The 14,896-nt window shown below is 39.6% G+C and overlaps 1 protein-coding gene across 4 annotated transcripts in view; it reads right to left on the bottom strand.

Annotated features, from left to right (window-relative positions):
• LOC124126008 (NAD kinase-like) overlaps positions 1-14,896 on the bottom strand; it is a 58,897-nt gene that overhangs the window by 4,195 nt on the left and 39,806 nt on the right. For all 4 annotated transcript variants that reach the window (XM_048385417.1, XM_048385419.1, XM_048385418.1 and 1 more), the window contains 6 exons: positions 14,139-14,224; positions 11,574-11,676; positions 2,864-2,985; positions 2,072-2,171; positions 1,793-1,950; positions 392-474 (listed from right to left, as the gene is read on the bottom strand). In XM_048385417.1, coding sequence (XP_048241374.1) covers positions 392-474; positions 1,793-1,950; positions 2,072-2,171; positions 2,864-2,985; positions 11,574-11,676; positions 14,139-14,224 — 652 coding nt within the window. The remainder of the gene's footprint in view (positions 1-391; positions 475-1,792; positions 1,951-2,071; positions 2,172-2,863; positions 2,986-11,573; positions 11,677-14,138; positions 14,225-14,896) is intronic.

Genomic DNA, 14,896 nt, shown 5'->3' on the forward strand with positions numbered 1-14,896 from the left:
AGGGACAGTAAGTTATAGTATACATGGTTATACAGTTTACATACTGAAGGAACCGGGTACATCGCCGTGGTGATACGTAGCCTGGAAGTGAGGGGCAGTAAGTTATAGTATACATGGTTATACAGTGTACACACCAAGGGAATCGAGTACATCGCCGTGGTGATACGTAGCCTGGAAGTGAGGGACAGTAAGTTATAGTATACATGGTTATACAGTGTACACACCGAGGGAATGGGGTACATCGCTGTGGTTATACGTAGCCTGGCAAATGAGGTACAGTTAGTGGATAATACTCATAAATGTTCTTTCAACTAAACATTCCACATTGTTACAGGTCATACTTTAAAACAAAGTGAAACCTACGATAGACAACATCTAAACCTCTACTCACGTGTCTCCTTGCTGTATTTCCTGTCTGTTCCGGCCATCAAAGGACACCCAGGCATTGTTCCGCGCATCCGGAGACACCATGATCTGAACAAGCAAACACATACGCTACACAAGCATGTGGAGGTTCACACTTACAAGAAGATAAAGATATTTCTAAAGACAAGTTAGATCTGACAATTACTGTATTTCACTTTCACATTTGCAACTTGTTTCGTTTCTTTACCATATTCCAGCTCTATGACAGGGGTCTGTTATAATCAAGGCAGGACCAGGCTATCCAGTGGTTGATATTATGCCATTAGGGTTTGATGAAAAGCTAAAAAACATGTCACGAAACCTGACCACATGATCCATTCAGTCGCCTATAACGACAAGTTGCAGTGGACCATTTTGTAACTGCAATCCACACAGAAGAATACTCCCTACGGAGTTGAGAATTTAAATGAATAATCACTGAAAGCCTTGTGCGATGTCAGTGCACTATTGAAACATTCTCGAAGACATTTTGTCATAAGAAACTTCTAGCCTTAAGAGATAATTTCCTATGATTCTCATCACAGTATAACTTTCTGGGCTGGAGTTATCCCCCTTTATCTGAAAGTGTTGATGTGATGTGTTTCTTCATATGACAGCAACGACACATATGATCCAAGAACTTGTGCCCATCTCCACAGACATAATGCTGCGTCAATGAACATCACAAGAGCTTCATTTGGACATTTAAAAGACCACTGTATGACCTCACCACAGACATAATGCTGGGTCAATTGACTGCAACTGCAGACAATCTTATGACATTCACAAAACCATCACAGGACAATCACTAGACCTTCACAAAGCCCTCACAAGACCATCAGTAGACTTCCACAAAACCCTCACAAGACCATCACTAGACTTCACAAGACCATCCCTAGGCCTTCACAAAGCCCTCTCAAGACCATCACTAGACTCACCAAACCATCAGTAGACTTCATCTGGCCATAACTAGACTTCACCAGACTTTCACAAAACCCTCACCAGACCATCACCAGACTTACCAGACCATCACTAGACTTCACAAGACCATCACTAGACTTCACAAGACCATCCCTAGACCTTCACAAAGCCCTCACAAGACCATCACGAGACTCACCAAACCATCAGTTGATTTCAACTGGCCATAACTAGACTTCCCCAGACCATCACTACACTTCACCAGACCTTCACAAAACCATCACCAGACCTCCACAAAACCTTCGCCAGACCATCACTACACTTCACACAAGACCAACAGAAGACTTCACCAGATTATATCCAAGGACTTTCACAAAGCCCTAACCAGATCTTCACACAGACTTCAGGCTGTTTGCACAATACCTCCAGGTGACCATCACCCTTCTAATAGTCATATAACTGTACTCACTTTGATTTCCACGCCGGCTGGGACGACAACGGGCCTGAATGAGAGTGAGTGCGGGCAGATGGGTGTGATGAGGATGCAGGGGACGTTAGGATGGATCATGGATGCCCCTGCCGCCACCGCATACGCAGTGCTGCCCGTCGGCGTGGAGATGATCAAGCCTGAAACAGGATTCGCAGAGTTTGGTTTTGGACACATTCAAACAGTCAAGCCATGGGTTCTGAAAGGGTCCCACTGTCAACGATGGTCAAGGTGGTCATAATGGTCATAATTCTCACTCACCGTCCCCCTGTACTGACGTGACAAGTCGACTCTCTATATACAGGTCTATATTGCACAAGTATGGGGATGGCCCTCGGTCTATCACTACTTCATTCAGCACCTGAAACAGAAACATCACCATCAACACTGTATCATTGTGTTTGTTTTTGTTTGTTTGTTGTTGAAAACCGCACTCAGCAATATTGCAGCCAAATGATACCGGCCTGTAAATAATCATTTATCATCCAGACTGGTTTTCACAGAAGATATGGCTTGTGTGAGATCAAGCGATATCTACATTGTGGATATCGCTGCAATGAAATTGCATCACAATGCTTTCCAGACCATGGTGACGTCATCGGTTACCATGACGTCACAATCAAATGACATCATTAATGGCTCTGCTACTGAAGCTATGAGCAGTACTTTTAACACTGCATATTACTGTCTTCAAACTGAAAAAGTAGGAAGAATGATGTTGGATGAAAAATAAAATCTCCAAGGAGTGTCTTTTGATATCAAATATATCAACACCCGTTGATGTATTTGATATCAAAAGACACTCGGGGAGATTCTCTATGTCTAGGCCAGCCGAAGCAGTGATCGATATTGTGAGTAACAAGTCTTTGGGGTACCATGACGATAATTAATTTGGTCACCTCTTTCGACCAGCCTATGGGGACATTTTTTAACCCAGAATTACTATGGGGTCTGCATCATTAACAGCCAATCAGAACCAACTGGCTCTAAACTCATACGGAACAAACTCAGTCATCAGTCATCAATCAGATGGCAATAGGTACATGTACTTACTAATATATGGGCGGTCCCACATTTCTTGTCTATATTTTTTACATGAGGTATTCTGGAGCACTCGGAACCCTGATTACATACAACACATTTGAGGCGGTATCGCAACAGCAGAGAAGCATCCCCTGAAACAACAAAAACATCACATCCTGAATGACACAGAATGGTTTTATGCTGGCAGCCATAATTTGATGTCTTGAACAAACCGGCCCATCTAACCCTCAAAGTTTCAGGCTTCTACGTTTTGGAGAAGAATATTTTAGAAGAATATTTTTATTAAATCAGAGATGGCTGCCATATTGAAATTGAGATTCCTGAATGACTGAGAATGGAAATCAAATATGGCTCCCAGCATAAAAACAATCATATATACTGTGTCAACAATCAACCTCCTTTAGCCATTTTCTATTCTTCATTGACGTGATTAACAATTATGAAGGGAAGTTCCAACAAATATTAAACTAATTTTCTTTTCAATAGTAAATATCTGAACCTAATTCATATGAATTTGCTAAATAAATACAAAAATAAATTCATAAGTAAACCCTTTGCGTTTTGATTCTACGCAAAGTAACTTGTGAACTTAATTTTTACAAGAACTAGATGAAAGGTGAAAATGCAGCATGGCTTATGACTGGTGCCAACTGTGTGCATCTTCACACGTAAGTAGTTTCTATCTTGGCTTGTAATATGAGAATGCTAAAAAACAATATGTACTGTCAGATTTCAGCAATTTGTGATAATGTTTCCATATCACTCAGAAACAATGTCTACATATCTTATTTACCTTGTAAAACACTGGTGACTTCTTTCCCTATCACTCACAAACAATGTCTATAGATCGTACCTTGTAAAACACTGGTGACTTCTTTCCCTATCACTCACAAACAATGTCTATAGATCCTACCTTGTAAAACACTGGTGACTTCTTTCCCTATCACTCACAAACAATGTCTATATATTGTACCTTGTAAAACACTGGTAACTTCTTTCACTATCACTCAGAAAAAATGTCTATATAGCGTACCTTGTAAAACACTGGTGCCTTTTTCCCTATCACTCAGAAACAATGTCTGCATATCGTACCTTGTAAAACACTGGTGACTTCTTTCCCTATCACTCACAAACAATGTCTACATATCTTAATTACCTTGTAAAACACTGGTGACTTCTTTCCCTATCACTCAGTAACAATGTCTATATAGCGTACCTTGTAAAACACTGGTGACTTCTTTCCCTATCACTCACAAACAATGTCTATGTATCGTACCATGTAAAACACTGGTGACTTCTTTCCCTTTCACTCACAAACAATGTCTATATATCGTACCTTGTAAAACACTGGTGACTTCTTTCCCTATCACTCAGAAACAATGTCTATATATCGTACCTTGTAAAACACTGGTGACTTCTTTCCCTATCACTCAGAAACTATGTCTATATATCGTACCTTGTAAAACACTGGTGACTTCTTTCCCTATCACTCACAAACAATGTCCATGTATCGTACCTTGTAAAACACTGGTGACTTCTTTCCCTATCACTCACAAACAATGTCTATATATCGTACCATGTAAAACACTGGTGACTTCTTTCCCTATCACTCAGAAACAATGTCTATGTATCGTACCTTGTAAAACACTGGTGACTTCTTTCCCTATCACTCAGAAACAACGTCTATATATCGTGCCTTGTAAAACACTGGTGACTTCTTTCCCTATCACTCACAAACAATGTCTATATATCGTACCTTGTAAAACACTGGTGACTTCTTTCCCTTTCACTCACAAACAATGTCTATATATCGTACCATGTAAAACACTGGTGACTTCTTTCCCTATCACTCACAAACAATGTCTATATATCGTACCTTGTAAAACACTGGTGACTTCTTTCCCTATCACTCAGAAAAAATGTCTATATATCGTACCTTGTAAAACACTGGTGACTTCTTTCCCTATTACACTGAAACAACGTCTACATATCGTACCTTGTAAAACACTGGTGGCTTCTTTCCCTATCACTCAGAAACAATGTCTATACATCGTACCTTGTAAAACACTGGTGACTTCTTTCCCTATCACTCACAAACAATGTCTATTAGTCTGTCAGCCGGACACCCATATTTGACTAATCGGTACCATTCAAGGGGGCAAATTCTAACCTTGTTTTTTCAAAAGGGAAATATCCCTGCTTCATAAAAATGCATGATAGCAGTCTGTAACTGGTAGCTTTATATATAAAATATGTCTACGAGTACGTCCACCATTTTGTGACAAACTAAAATCTTGTCATTCCATGAAACGATGCTCTCTTTCAACAAACAATTCAAGGACAGTTTAACTTGTGAAAAGAAATATCTGTAATATCTTTTCATTGCATAATATTACACAATTGATTCATTCTTTGCACTCACAATGTTATTGGACATTGAAAAGTCCTCTTGTGGTTGATAACCTCTAACCACCCTAAAAGTCGACTTCATCAAATTCATCCTCAGATGAAACATCAGTTCCTGTGTCAACCTCATCCTCTTGATTTTCACACATTTTCAGTTTACACATGCTAGAGCACTTCATTCTGTTGACCATGCATGGACATGATGGCAGCTTGCATGATCGTGAGCATTTGCATGCAAGAAATTCAAGTACTGCTTCTGGTGCTGGTGCACCGTCCATCCAATCAATGACAAGCTTTTCTCCTCCCTCAGGTGCACACTCAATTCTCCAGCCAAAGCCATCAGGACTAGGCACCTCTGGTTTCTGCTGCAGGCTCCTCTTCCAAACTGCTGCTTGGTAGTTTGCCCTCTCTGCATGTTTGTGAAGAGCATCCTTACATGGTGGCATCTGGTGTGACTCAATTGCAACTTTCTTGCTGTAGAATAGGTGATAACGGAAGTCGTTAACTCTCATTGATGGCATTCGAGATCCATATAGCTGGCAGGTGTACGTTTCCAACTTGGAAAAGAGTGTTGATGACAGTGTCCATTCCTGACCAAGTTCTTTAAATACATCCTGTGCAGCTTTGTCATTCTCTAATGTCCTTAGTGCACGAATCTTCCCACGACCAGCAAAAGCACTGACAGAATCACAACCTGTGAAGGCATGAAGTCCAAGTATTCCTTTACACACATCCCTACCAACAGCTCTTGCAACCTTTCCAACATCAATGAACCTTGTTCTGGTGATATTGCCACATTTCTGGTAAAGTGGAACATGTATGGAGTCAATGAAGGCAAGGCACAGAAGAAATACATCAGTGTCTTCTGAGGCAATAACAACTGCAGAAGTATGATTGTCAGCAGCATGGGCAGCGTGGAGTAGTAGTCTGGTATCAGCCTCCTCATGACTGGACTCCAGCTCTAGTACCTCTTGTGTGTCGTCTTTTGTGATTCTATAGCATTTTTCTTCATTTGTCACAAACAATTCCTTCTCTGCTAATAGTTCACGTGAGGTTGGATGTTTCCATTCAGTGACGAGGAACTCAATCAGTGAGGTCTTATTGTCAGTACTTGACAAGAAGTTTCTCCATTGGCGAACAACGTGTGCTGATGCTATGTTCTTGTACTGGACACCATTGTCTTGACAGCGATTCAGTCTCTCTGCCTCCTTGATACTGTGATGCTGATAAACATCAAATACTATGTCAATCCGTGAACTATGGGCTCCTTCTCTGAGGGCTGATGACAGAATCAAAGTTGCGACTTGACCAAACGTTTTCTGATCTCCCTTCATTTTTTGAACAAGGGCCATGCCATCAATTATTGTTGTAGATGGCTGTGGAATGTTTTCAGCTACAGATGCTCTCTTCTGCAAATCTCGTGCCAGTACTGCTTTGTTGGTTTTCCTTGGTTTACCATCAGGTGTTGAGAGCGACCATGGCAGTGGTCCAAGGGGATAGCAAAGAACAGTTTTCATCTGCAGCTCTTTTCTGGCCTGTGCAATCAGAATCATCTGTGCAAAAAGTTTTCTTTCTGCCACGAGGATGATATCTTTCCCACATGAGTTTACTTTGGTTTTCTTCTTTGACATGTTTGTGAAGGTTTGTAGCTTGTGTTGTGGCAATTTGTCATGAAATTTGATTGTTGGTGATTCATTGTCCAATCGTTCTTCTCTAAATCTTTTATAGGCATTCTCACCCACTTTCTCTGCCCTAAGGAGGTCATTGGCAATTTCTGTAGTAGCAGCTGTTGCAGTGGACATGCTCACTATTTCCTGATGTCCATCAAAAGGATTAATCAATGGTATCAACAACTGTTTTCACTGCTTGTTCATCTTTCAGCATTCTTGGTGACTGGAGTTCTGCATGATGCAGATCACATCTGTTTAGTCCCAACATGTCTCTGAAGGAATGCACTCCGGTATTCAGCAGTTAAGTAGAATCTTGTTACAGCCCCTGCTTTCAAACTGTATTTCCTGATTCCTCCTGGCACTTTGGTGTCCTTGTTCACGGTCTCTTCAGTGGCTTGGTCGACTGGAATTTTGCCAAAAGGATTATCTTCACTGTGAGTAAGATACCCCATGGCCGAGTCTATTTAGTGCTTGAATCAGTTCGGCATTTCCAGTGAGATTCTTGACAACAGCTGGCAAAAGGATGTGTTTTGGTGGTTTCTGCTTGCCACAGCTCACAGCATAGAGGAGGTCCTGTCCAAATGAGTTGACAAGCCAGGTTACCCTCTCTGACGGTTGCTTTGGTGAAATGTCACCAGTTAGTAGCCCAAAAAGGAAATTGTTTCAGTGACAAAGGCAGTTTTATTGCAGCTATGTTAAGTGATTCTGGTAAGTGCGGCCATTCCAAAACATCATCTTGCTCCTTGATCCTTGAGCGCAGCAATATGGCAGCAGAGGTTATAACCCCCTTGACTTCTGATGACTGACTCTGCTTGGAATGAATATCATCTGTAAGTTTTATATTCTCCTTGGCAAGTTCATAGATACTCACATTGTCTGGTATAACAAGAAGTTTGCCTTTATCATCTGGAAATATGTGAATTGCTTGACAGAACTCAGCTTCAAGTTTTCTCCGAATGTGCTTCTTTGTAGATTCCCTGATGTTACTTATTCCAGCCATCTTCATGTGATCCACCAGGACTGTTGTGAGGTCTACCATTTTAACAGCCTTTGGGTTTGAAAACAGGGTGTTTCTGATATAGCTAAACAGATGAAAATATGCATCAGCTTCTGCTTCCTGGTACTGGATGTCATGTTCATCAACTTCTGGAATAGAACAGGGAGTGCAGTCAGGTGCCCTTGTGTACTTTTTATAACATGAGCGATGGTAGTGAGCCTCTGCTGCAACAATATCACGTGCTACAAAACGTAGTACTGCTACATCTTGTTTTTTTATGGCCATGTCCCGTACTCTCCTATCTGCACGGAGATCAACACACTGTATAAGGAGTTCTCGACTTTTCTGGCCCTTCTTATACTTAACCTTCCGGCAAAATAAGCATTGCTTTTCACAAACCCTTGATGAAGTTGGTGATTGCCTGTTCGATCTCCGGTTTTCAACACAAGCATGGCTACCTTCTTCTGTTTTGCTTGACTGTAGTGACTGTAATTCCCGTTTTATTGTAAATCTACAACGACATTTCCGATGGTAGAAAATGTTTGGTATCTCAGATGTACTCTTTGCAAACTCCAGAAGTGGTTTGTGATTTCGTATTTGTGCTGCTTTCAGCAGAGCTTCCCACGATTCAAAGCTATTAGGTTGAACCAAGTGGCTTTCCATATCTTCACCTTCATAGTGAATGATGCAGGATGTACTACTCCTGGGCATTTTGTATGGCGGTTCATCGGTGACAATGTCTTCCATATTGCAGTCACTACAACTATCAGCACTTGTCCCATCTTCATATTTGTCCATTAGAAGTAGTAGTAATACAAATGGCAACTTGGTGTTTAATTCATGGTTGAAGAATGAATTTGTAATCTGTAAGATAATGAAACAAAACATTACAAAATATGTTTAATGTATACTGTATAATTGTGAATAGATCATGTGTTTAGTATGAATGACTAATAATTTTAAATAAATTTAACATGTAAGGATACTAGTATGTGAACTGAAACAATCTTCATTATTTGCAGTTGTTTTTTGTAGATTTTCTGTTTCTTAATTCAAAAATAGGCATCATTCATTTTTAGGTATGAGAATAATTTTCATTTTCTCATTTTGGGAATTTTATCATATCATAAAAGAAATAATCAATTACATTCAAATTAACATGTGTTTTAATATTTTACATCTAAGGATAGTTGTATGTGAATTGAAACAACCTTCATTAATTGCAGTTGTTATCTGTAGATTTTCTATTTATCAATTTCTAAATTCAAAAGTAGGCATCTTTCATTTTTAGGTCTGTGAATGAGAAAATTTAATTTTCTCATTTTGGGAATTTTATCATCATATAATATATAAATATAATCAATTACATTCAAATTAACATGTGTTTTAACATTTTATTGGAAAATGTAATAATTATGCAGAAAAAAAATAATTTTCCAACAATAGTTCAAATAAAGGTTAAAATAAGATAGTAATGATAATTAGTTGTAAGTAAGTGCTATGTACCATTACATCATTACTACATCATCATTACATCATCATTACCAAATTCAGAGATGCTATTGATGCCATTAACTTTTTTATTGAATTGTTTCATAACATTAGTTAAGAGTCAACACTTCTACAGTGTACCCTACAACTTTGATGAAATAAAAATTACAATTTTATGACCTGTTGACTGACAGTCATTGATAAAAAAAACGTTTGGCACCACTTGGTGCCATTTACTTATATACTGTGTCTGCAAAGCAGTTTTTGGCTCCCTTTTTTATTGGTAAGATGTATAGTAGTATATGCAACAGCCAAAACGGCAACTTACCCCTGATAGGTTGAAATATGATCACTTATGTTCATTAATTACTGTTGCTATGGTCAAATCACCAAGACAGGAAGTAAACAAAGAAGTGAATTATATACTACTCACCGGACAACATATTGTACTGGCCATTCTTCTGTGCCAACTTTGGAGACCTTCAAAAGAACTTAAAAAAACATGCAAAGCTACTCGATTTCAAATGCTATCATATTTATTCTACATATAGATAGCATTACCTTCAATTTTAAACCGGTCACAATTTGCCCCCTGTTTGGTACCGAAATTTTGCCAGGCTGATAGACTATATATATTGTACCTTGTAAAACACTGGTGACTTCTTTCCCTATCACTCGGAAACAATGTCTATGTATCGTACCTTGTAAAACACTGGTGACTTCTTTCCCTATTACACTGAAACAACGTCTACATATCGTACCTTGTAAAACACTGGTGGCTTCTTTCCCTATCACTCACAAACAATGTCTATACATCGTACCTTGTAAAACACTGGTGACTTCTTTCCCTATCACTCACAAACAATGTCTATGTATCGTACCATGTAAAACACTGGTGACTTCTTTCCCTTTCACTCACAAACAATGTCTATATATCGTACCTTGTAAAACACTGGTGACTTCTTTCCCTATCACTCAGAAACAATGTCTATATATCGTACCTTGTAAAACACTGGTGACTTCTTTCCCTACCACTCAGAAACTATGTCTATATATCGTACCTTGTAAAACACTGGTGACTTCTTTCCCTATCACTCAGAAACAATGTCTATGTATCGTACCTTGTAAAACACTGGTGACTTCTTTCCCTATCACTCAGAAACAATGTCTATATATCGTACCTTGTAAAACACTGGTGACTTCTTTCCCTATCACTCAGAAACAATGTCTATATATCGTACCTTGTAAAACACTGGTGACTTCTTTCCCTATCACTCACAAACAATGTCTATATATCGTACCATGTAAAACACTGGTGACTTCTTTCCCTATCACTCAGAAACAATGTCTATATATCGTACCTTGTAAAACACTGGTGACTTCTTTCCCTATCACTCACAAACAATGTCTATGTATCGTACCTTGTAAAACACTGGTGACTTCTTTCCCTATCACTCTGAAACAATGTCTACATATCGTACCTTGTAAAACACTGGTGACTTCTTTCCCTATCACTCAGAAACAATGTCTATGTATCGTACCTTGTAAAACACTGGTGACTTCTTTCCCTATCACTCACAAACAATGTCTATATATCGTACCTTGTAAAACACTGGTGACTTCTTTCCCTATCACTCAGAAACAATGTCTATATATCGTACCTTGTAAAACACTGGTGACTGCTTTCCCTATCACTCAGAAACAATGTCTATATATCGTACCATGTAAAACACTGGTGACTTCTTTCCCTATCACTCACAAACAATGTCTATGTATCGTACCTTGTAAAACACTGGTGACTTCTTTCCCTATCACTCACAAACAATGTCTATGTATCGTACCTTGTAAAACACTGGTGACTTCTTTCCCTATCACTCAGAAATAATGTCTATATATCGTACCTTGTAAAACAGTGACGACTTCTTTCCCTATCACTCAGAAATAATGTCTATCTATCGTACCTTGTAAAACACTGGTGACCTGTTTCCCTATCACTCAGAAACTATGTCTTCATATCTTAATTACCTTGTAAAACACTAGTGACCTATTTCCCTATCACTCAGAAACTATGTCTTCATATCTTAATTACCTTGTAAAACACTAGTGACCTGTTTCCCTATCACCCTGAAAAACAATGTCTACATATCTTAATTACCTTGTAAAACACTGGTGACTTGTTCCTGGAAGTTGCAGAAGTGGAATGGAGTGAGGAAGCCGAGGGATCCCATGTTGAAGGCCATCACAGGAGGAACACTTTGCTGGGGAGACAACCACACACTACACACAGCACTCGACATCATAATAACTAAATCACGTCATGTACGACTTCATGTTGGCAGGTGTCTCGTTAAATCAAGGGGAGGTAATTTCCACAAACAGAACTCATAAGGCACAGACAAGCCAACCTGAAGTCCATGTTCACCCAAATCCTGACAACTACAACTACTTTTCTTCAAATGGATTTTAAATCAACTTTTCGAATGGATTTGATTGTTGTCCATGGAGTTGGGTGTGGTCTTACACCGAATTTTGTAATATTCAAGTAAGCAAGGATAAGAATTTATGGATGAACAACTTCTTTATTACAATTAAGAGCAACGTTTTGGTGTAGATTCTAATACCATTATAAAGCAAGTTACCCCAGAACTCTACTGGACCACCTGAATTCCCAAAACCCACGAATGCAGTTCACCATGGAGGAAGAAACAAATCGACAGCTCCCCTTCCTTGATGTGCTCGTACAGAAAGATAATAACGACAAACTCCAGACCACTGTTTATCGGAAACCCACCCACACAGATCAATACATACACTATGCCTCCAACCATCCACCTCAAGTCAAGAAAGGAATTGTTTCAACCCTAGCAAGACAGGCTCACAACATCTGTCATTTGCTTGATAATGGTGTTAGAACCTACACCGAAACGTCGCTCGACGTAATAAAGAAGTTGTTCATCCATAAATTCTTATCCTTACTTAGCACTCCAACTTCTAAATGCCTATCAAAGGAAATATTCCAGTAATATCACGGGGGACACCAGAAATGTCTGCACATTATAACCATTTGGGGATTCCAACTTGGAGCAAACGAGACATAGTCAGGAAGCCCAATTATCTACAGTCACGACTGCTGTCCACTTTCAATGAAGTTTCCATGTACTTTATAGACAACACATGTAATTATTCCTCAACATTGTCTTGATGATGTGGAAGAAAATTTACAAAGTCTTCCCTTTGATGTACACAATTTTGGGGAAGAAAAAATAAACTGACGATTAAATATAACATTTGAAAAATAAAGCCACAAACCTCTGTAGCTCACCAAATGAAGTAACAATAGTGTCTTTGTTTAAAGTTCAGTTGGAATTCTGTGAACAGGTTTTAGAAACCATAGCTTGAGAATCATTTCTGCAGGTGAGCTAAATGGAAGGAAGGAAGGAAGGAAGGAAGGAAGGAAGGAGGGAGGGAGGGAGGGAGAGAGTCTCACATCTCTTAGATTCACCCTTCAGATCGGTTTATAGAGAATACTACACTCATTCTCGTTAGATACCATTTGTTTTAAATGAGTGGACTTTCTAAGGTATGTGACCGTGCGAAAGCGAGTTTTAAAAAATTGTATCAAACTAGAATGAGTGAGGTATTTTATTTATTAACCATGTAAAATATGTAAGGAAGTGTAAATACAAAACAACTTTCATTTGTAAACACACCAAACAAAGACCGGTTGCAACTATGGTCATTCAAGCCCATTGCGGTTAGTGCGCAGGACAACTGTAAGAAAACTTAAAAAGGTCAATTAACACAACACTTTAAATCTCGGACCAACACTCTCACCGATGGGGTCCCGGCTGTGTATTCAAAATGGTTTGGTTTCCTTGAGCTATCAGCCGAATTTATTTCCTGCTTGTACCGTTTAGGAAGAGGGAAATCAGAGTGTTTGCAAAAGACGTTTATGTTAACTGTACCACCCTACATTGAAGACATGAAAAAAATAAACAAACTCAAATCTCCTTACATGCTAGTGACAGCTTCAAACAAAGGGCAAGGTCACCACCCGAATACGAAAAGACAACCGTGATCTACTCACAGTGTTTTACACAAGAGATCAATAGGGAGTGTTATTGTTCACATTTAGGATGTTGACACGTGTGACGTACGGATTTTGTATCTTACAACCTGTATCTTCACCAGGTTGGAAATGCATGCATTGAGAGAGATTCACTCTTCAGATAGTCCTGGGCATTGACGACATGGACTGAAGAGTTATCTCCCTTGTCCTGCTGTTGCCTTCCACATATGTGACAACATCATGGTTCATTTCTTTCTCCCACAACAAACAGATGCTGACACTGAACAGCTGCTCTCTACAGTACAGCTCAATCTATACTACCTTCCTCAAAGCTCTCAATGCTCCTGTTGAATCCACTGCTTGAAATAACCCACCCTCTTTACAGCACAAAACAAAATCCAGCAGGCAGGGCTAAGAAGTGTCAAAACAATTCAACAGGCTAAAGCTGAAACTAACCAATTCTATGAAAAGCTACAAATATGTTGCCCTTATTTCCCAGGGTCCCCTCCAACAAAACGATCGCAGCACGAACACTTCCTGGAGCTTATAAAGTACGAAACTGTTGATGATCGTAGCACTAACATAACTTTGTGCAAAGAGACCCAGGCCAGTGCCCAGCTTGCTGTGATCCCTACATCATCATCAACTTACCTGAAATAAAGACGAAGCATAGAGCAGTGTCCCATCACCACCGAGGCACACGATGAAGTCGATCTTGTCTGTAAGATCTTCCTCACCTACAAGCAACATCACTTGTCTTATTAGGCATGTATACATGACTAATTCTTCAGAAGCAGGGAACTACACTGACAGAAGTATAAACACGGTCAAGACGGGAAAGAGTTAAATGTTAAACTTCACAATCACTGTCGCTGCTGTTTGAAGCATATGAGGTGAGGTGAAATGGGGTTTAATGTCACGTCCAAGATTATTGCACTTATATAGCAACGTGCATGTACGTGTGTGTGTTTGTGTGGCTGCTTGTACTAGTCGGGACTGATGTCAATTTATAGTGCTAGCACACTGAGATACCATGCCGCAGTTTAACATGAATACCCCACTCAGACACAGTATACTGACTCCGAGCCGACCAATCCTTGTTTTAGCCCCTTAATGCCGAGCGCCAGACAGAGTAACAACAAGTACCATCTTTTAACGTCTTTTGGTATGATGAGGCTGGGGATCAAACCCCGGACCTTCCGCTCTCGGGCGGACGCTCAACCATTAGACCACAGAGGCGGTCCATACGTCAAAGAAGCATGCAGCGTTAGAAATTGGCACTAGTCCTGTAGTCCTTGCCAAACTGCTCAAGAGTTAAGGTATCATAAGGACCAGTAAATATTATTATTTTAAGGGTTATTCTATGTTCTCATTATAAGGACTAGTAGACTAAAACTGCCAGTTTCTAT

Source organism: Haliotis rufescens, unplaced genomic scaffold, assembly GCF_023055435.1.
Source record: "Haliotis rufescens isolate VD_foot unplaced genomic scaffold, xgHalRufe1.0.p SCAF_58, whole genome shotgun sequence".
NCBI lineage: Eukaryota > Metazoa > Mollusca > Gastropoda > Lepetellida > Haliotidae > Haliotis > Haliotis rufescens.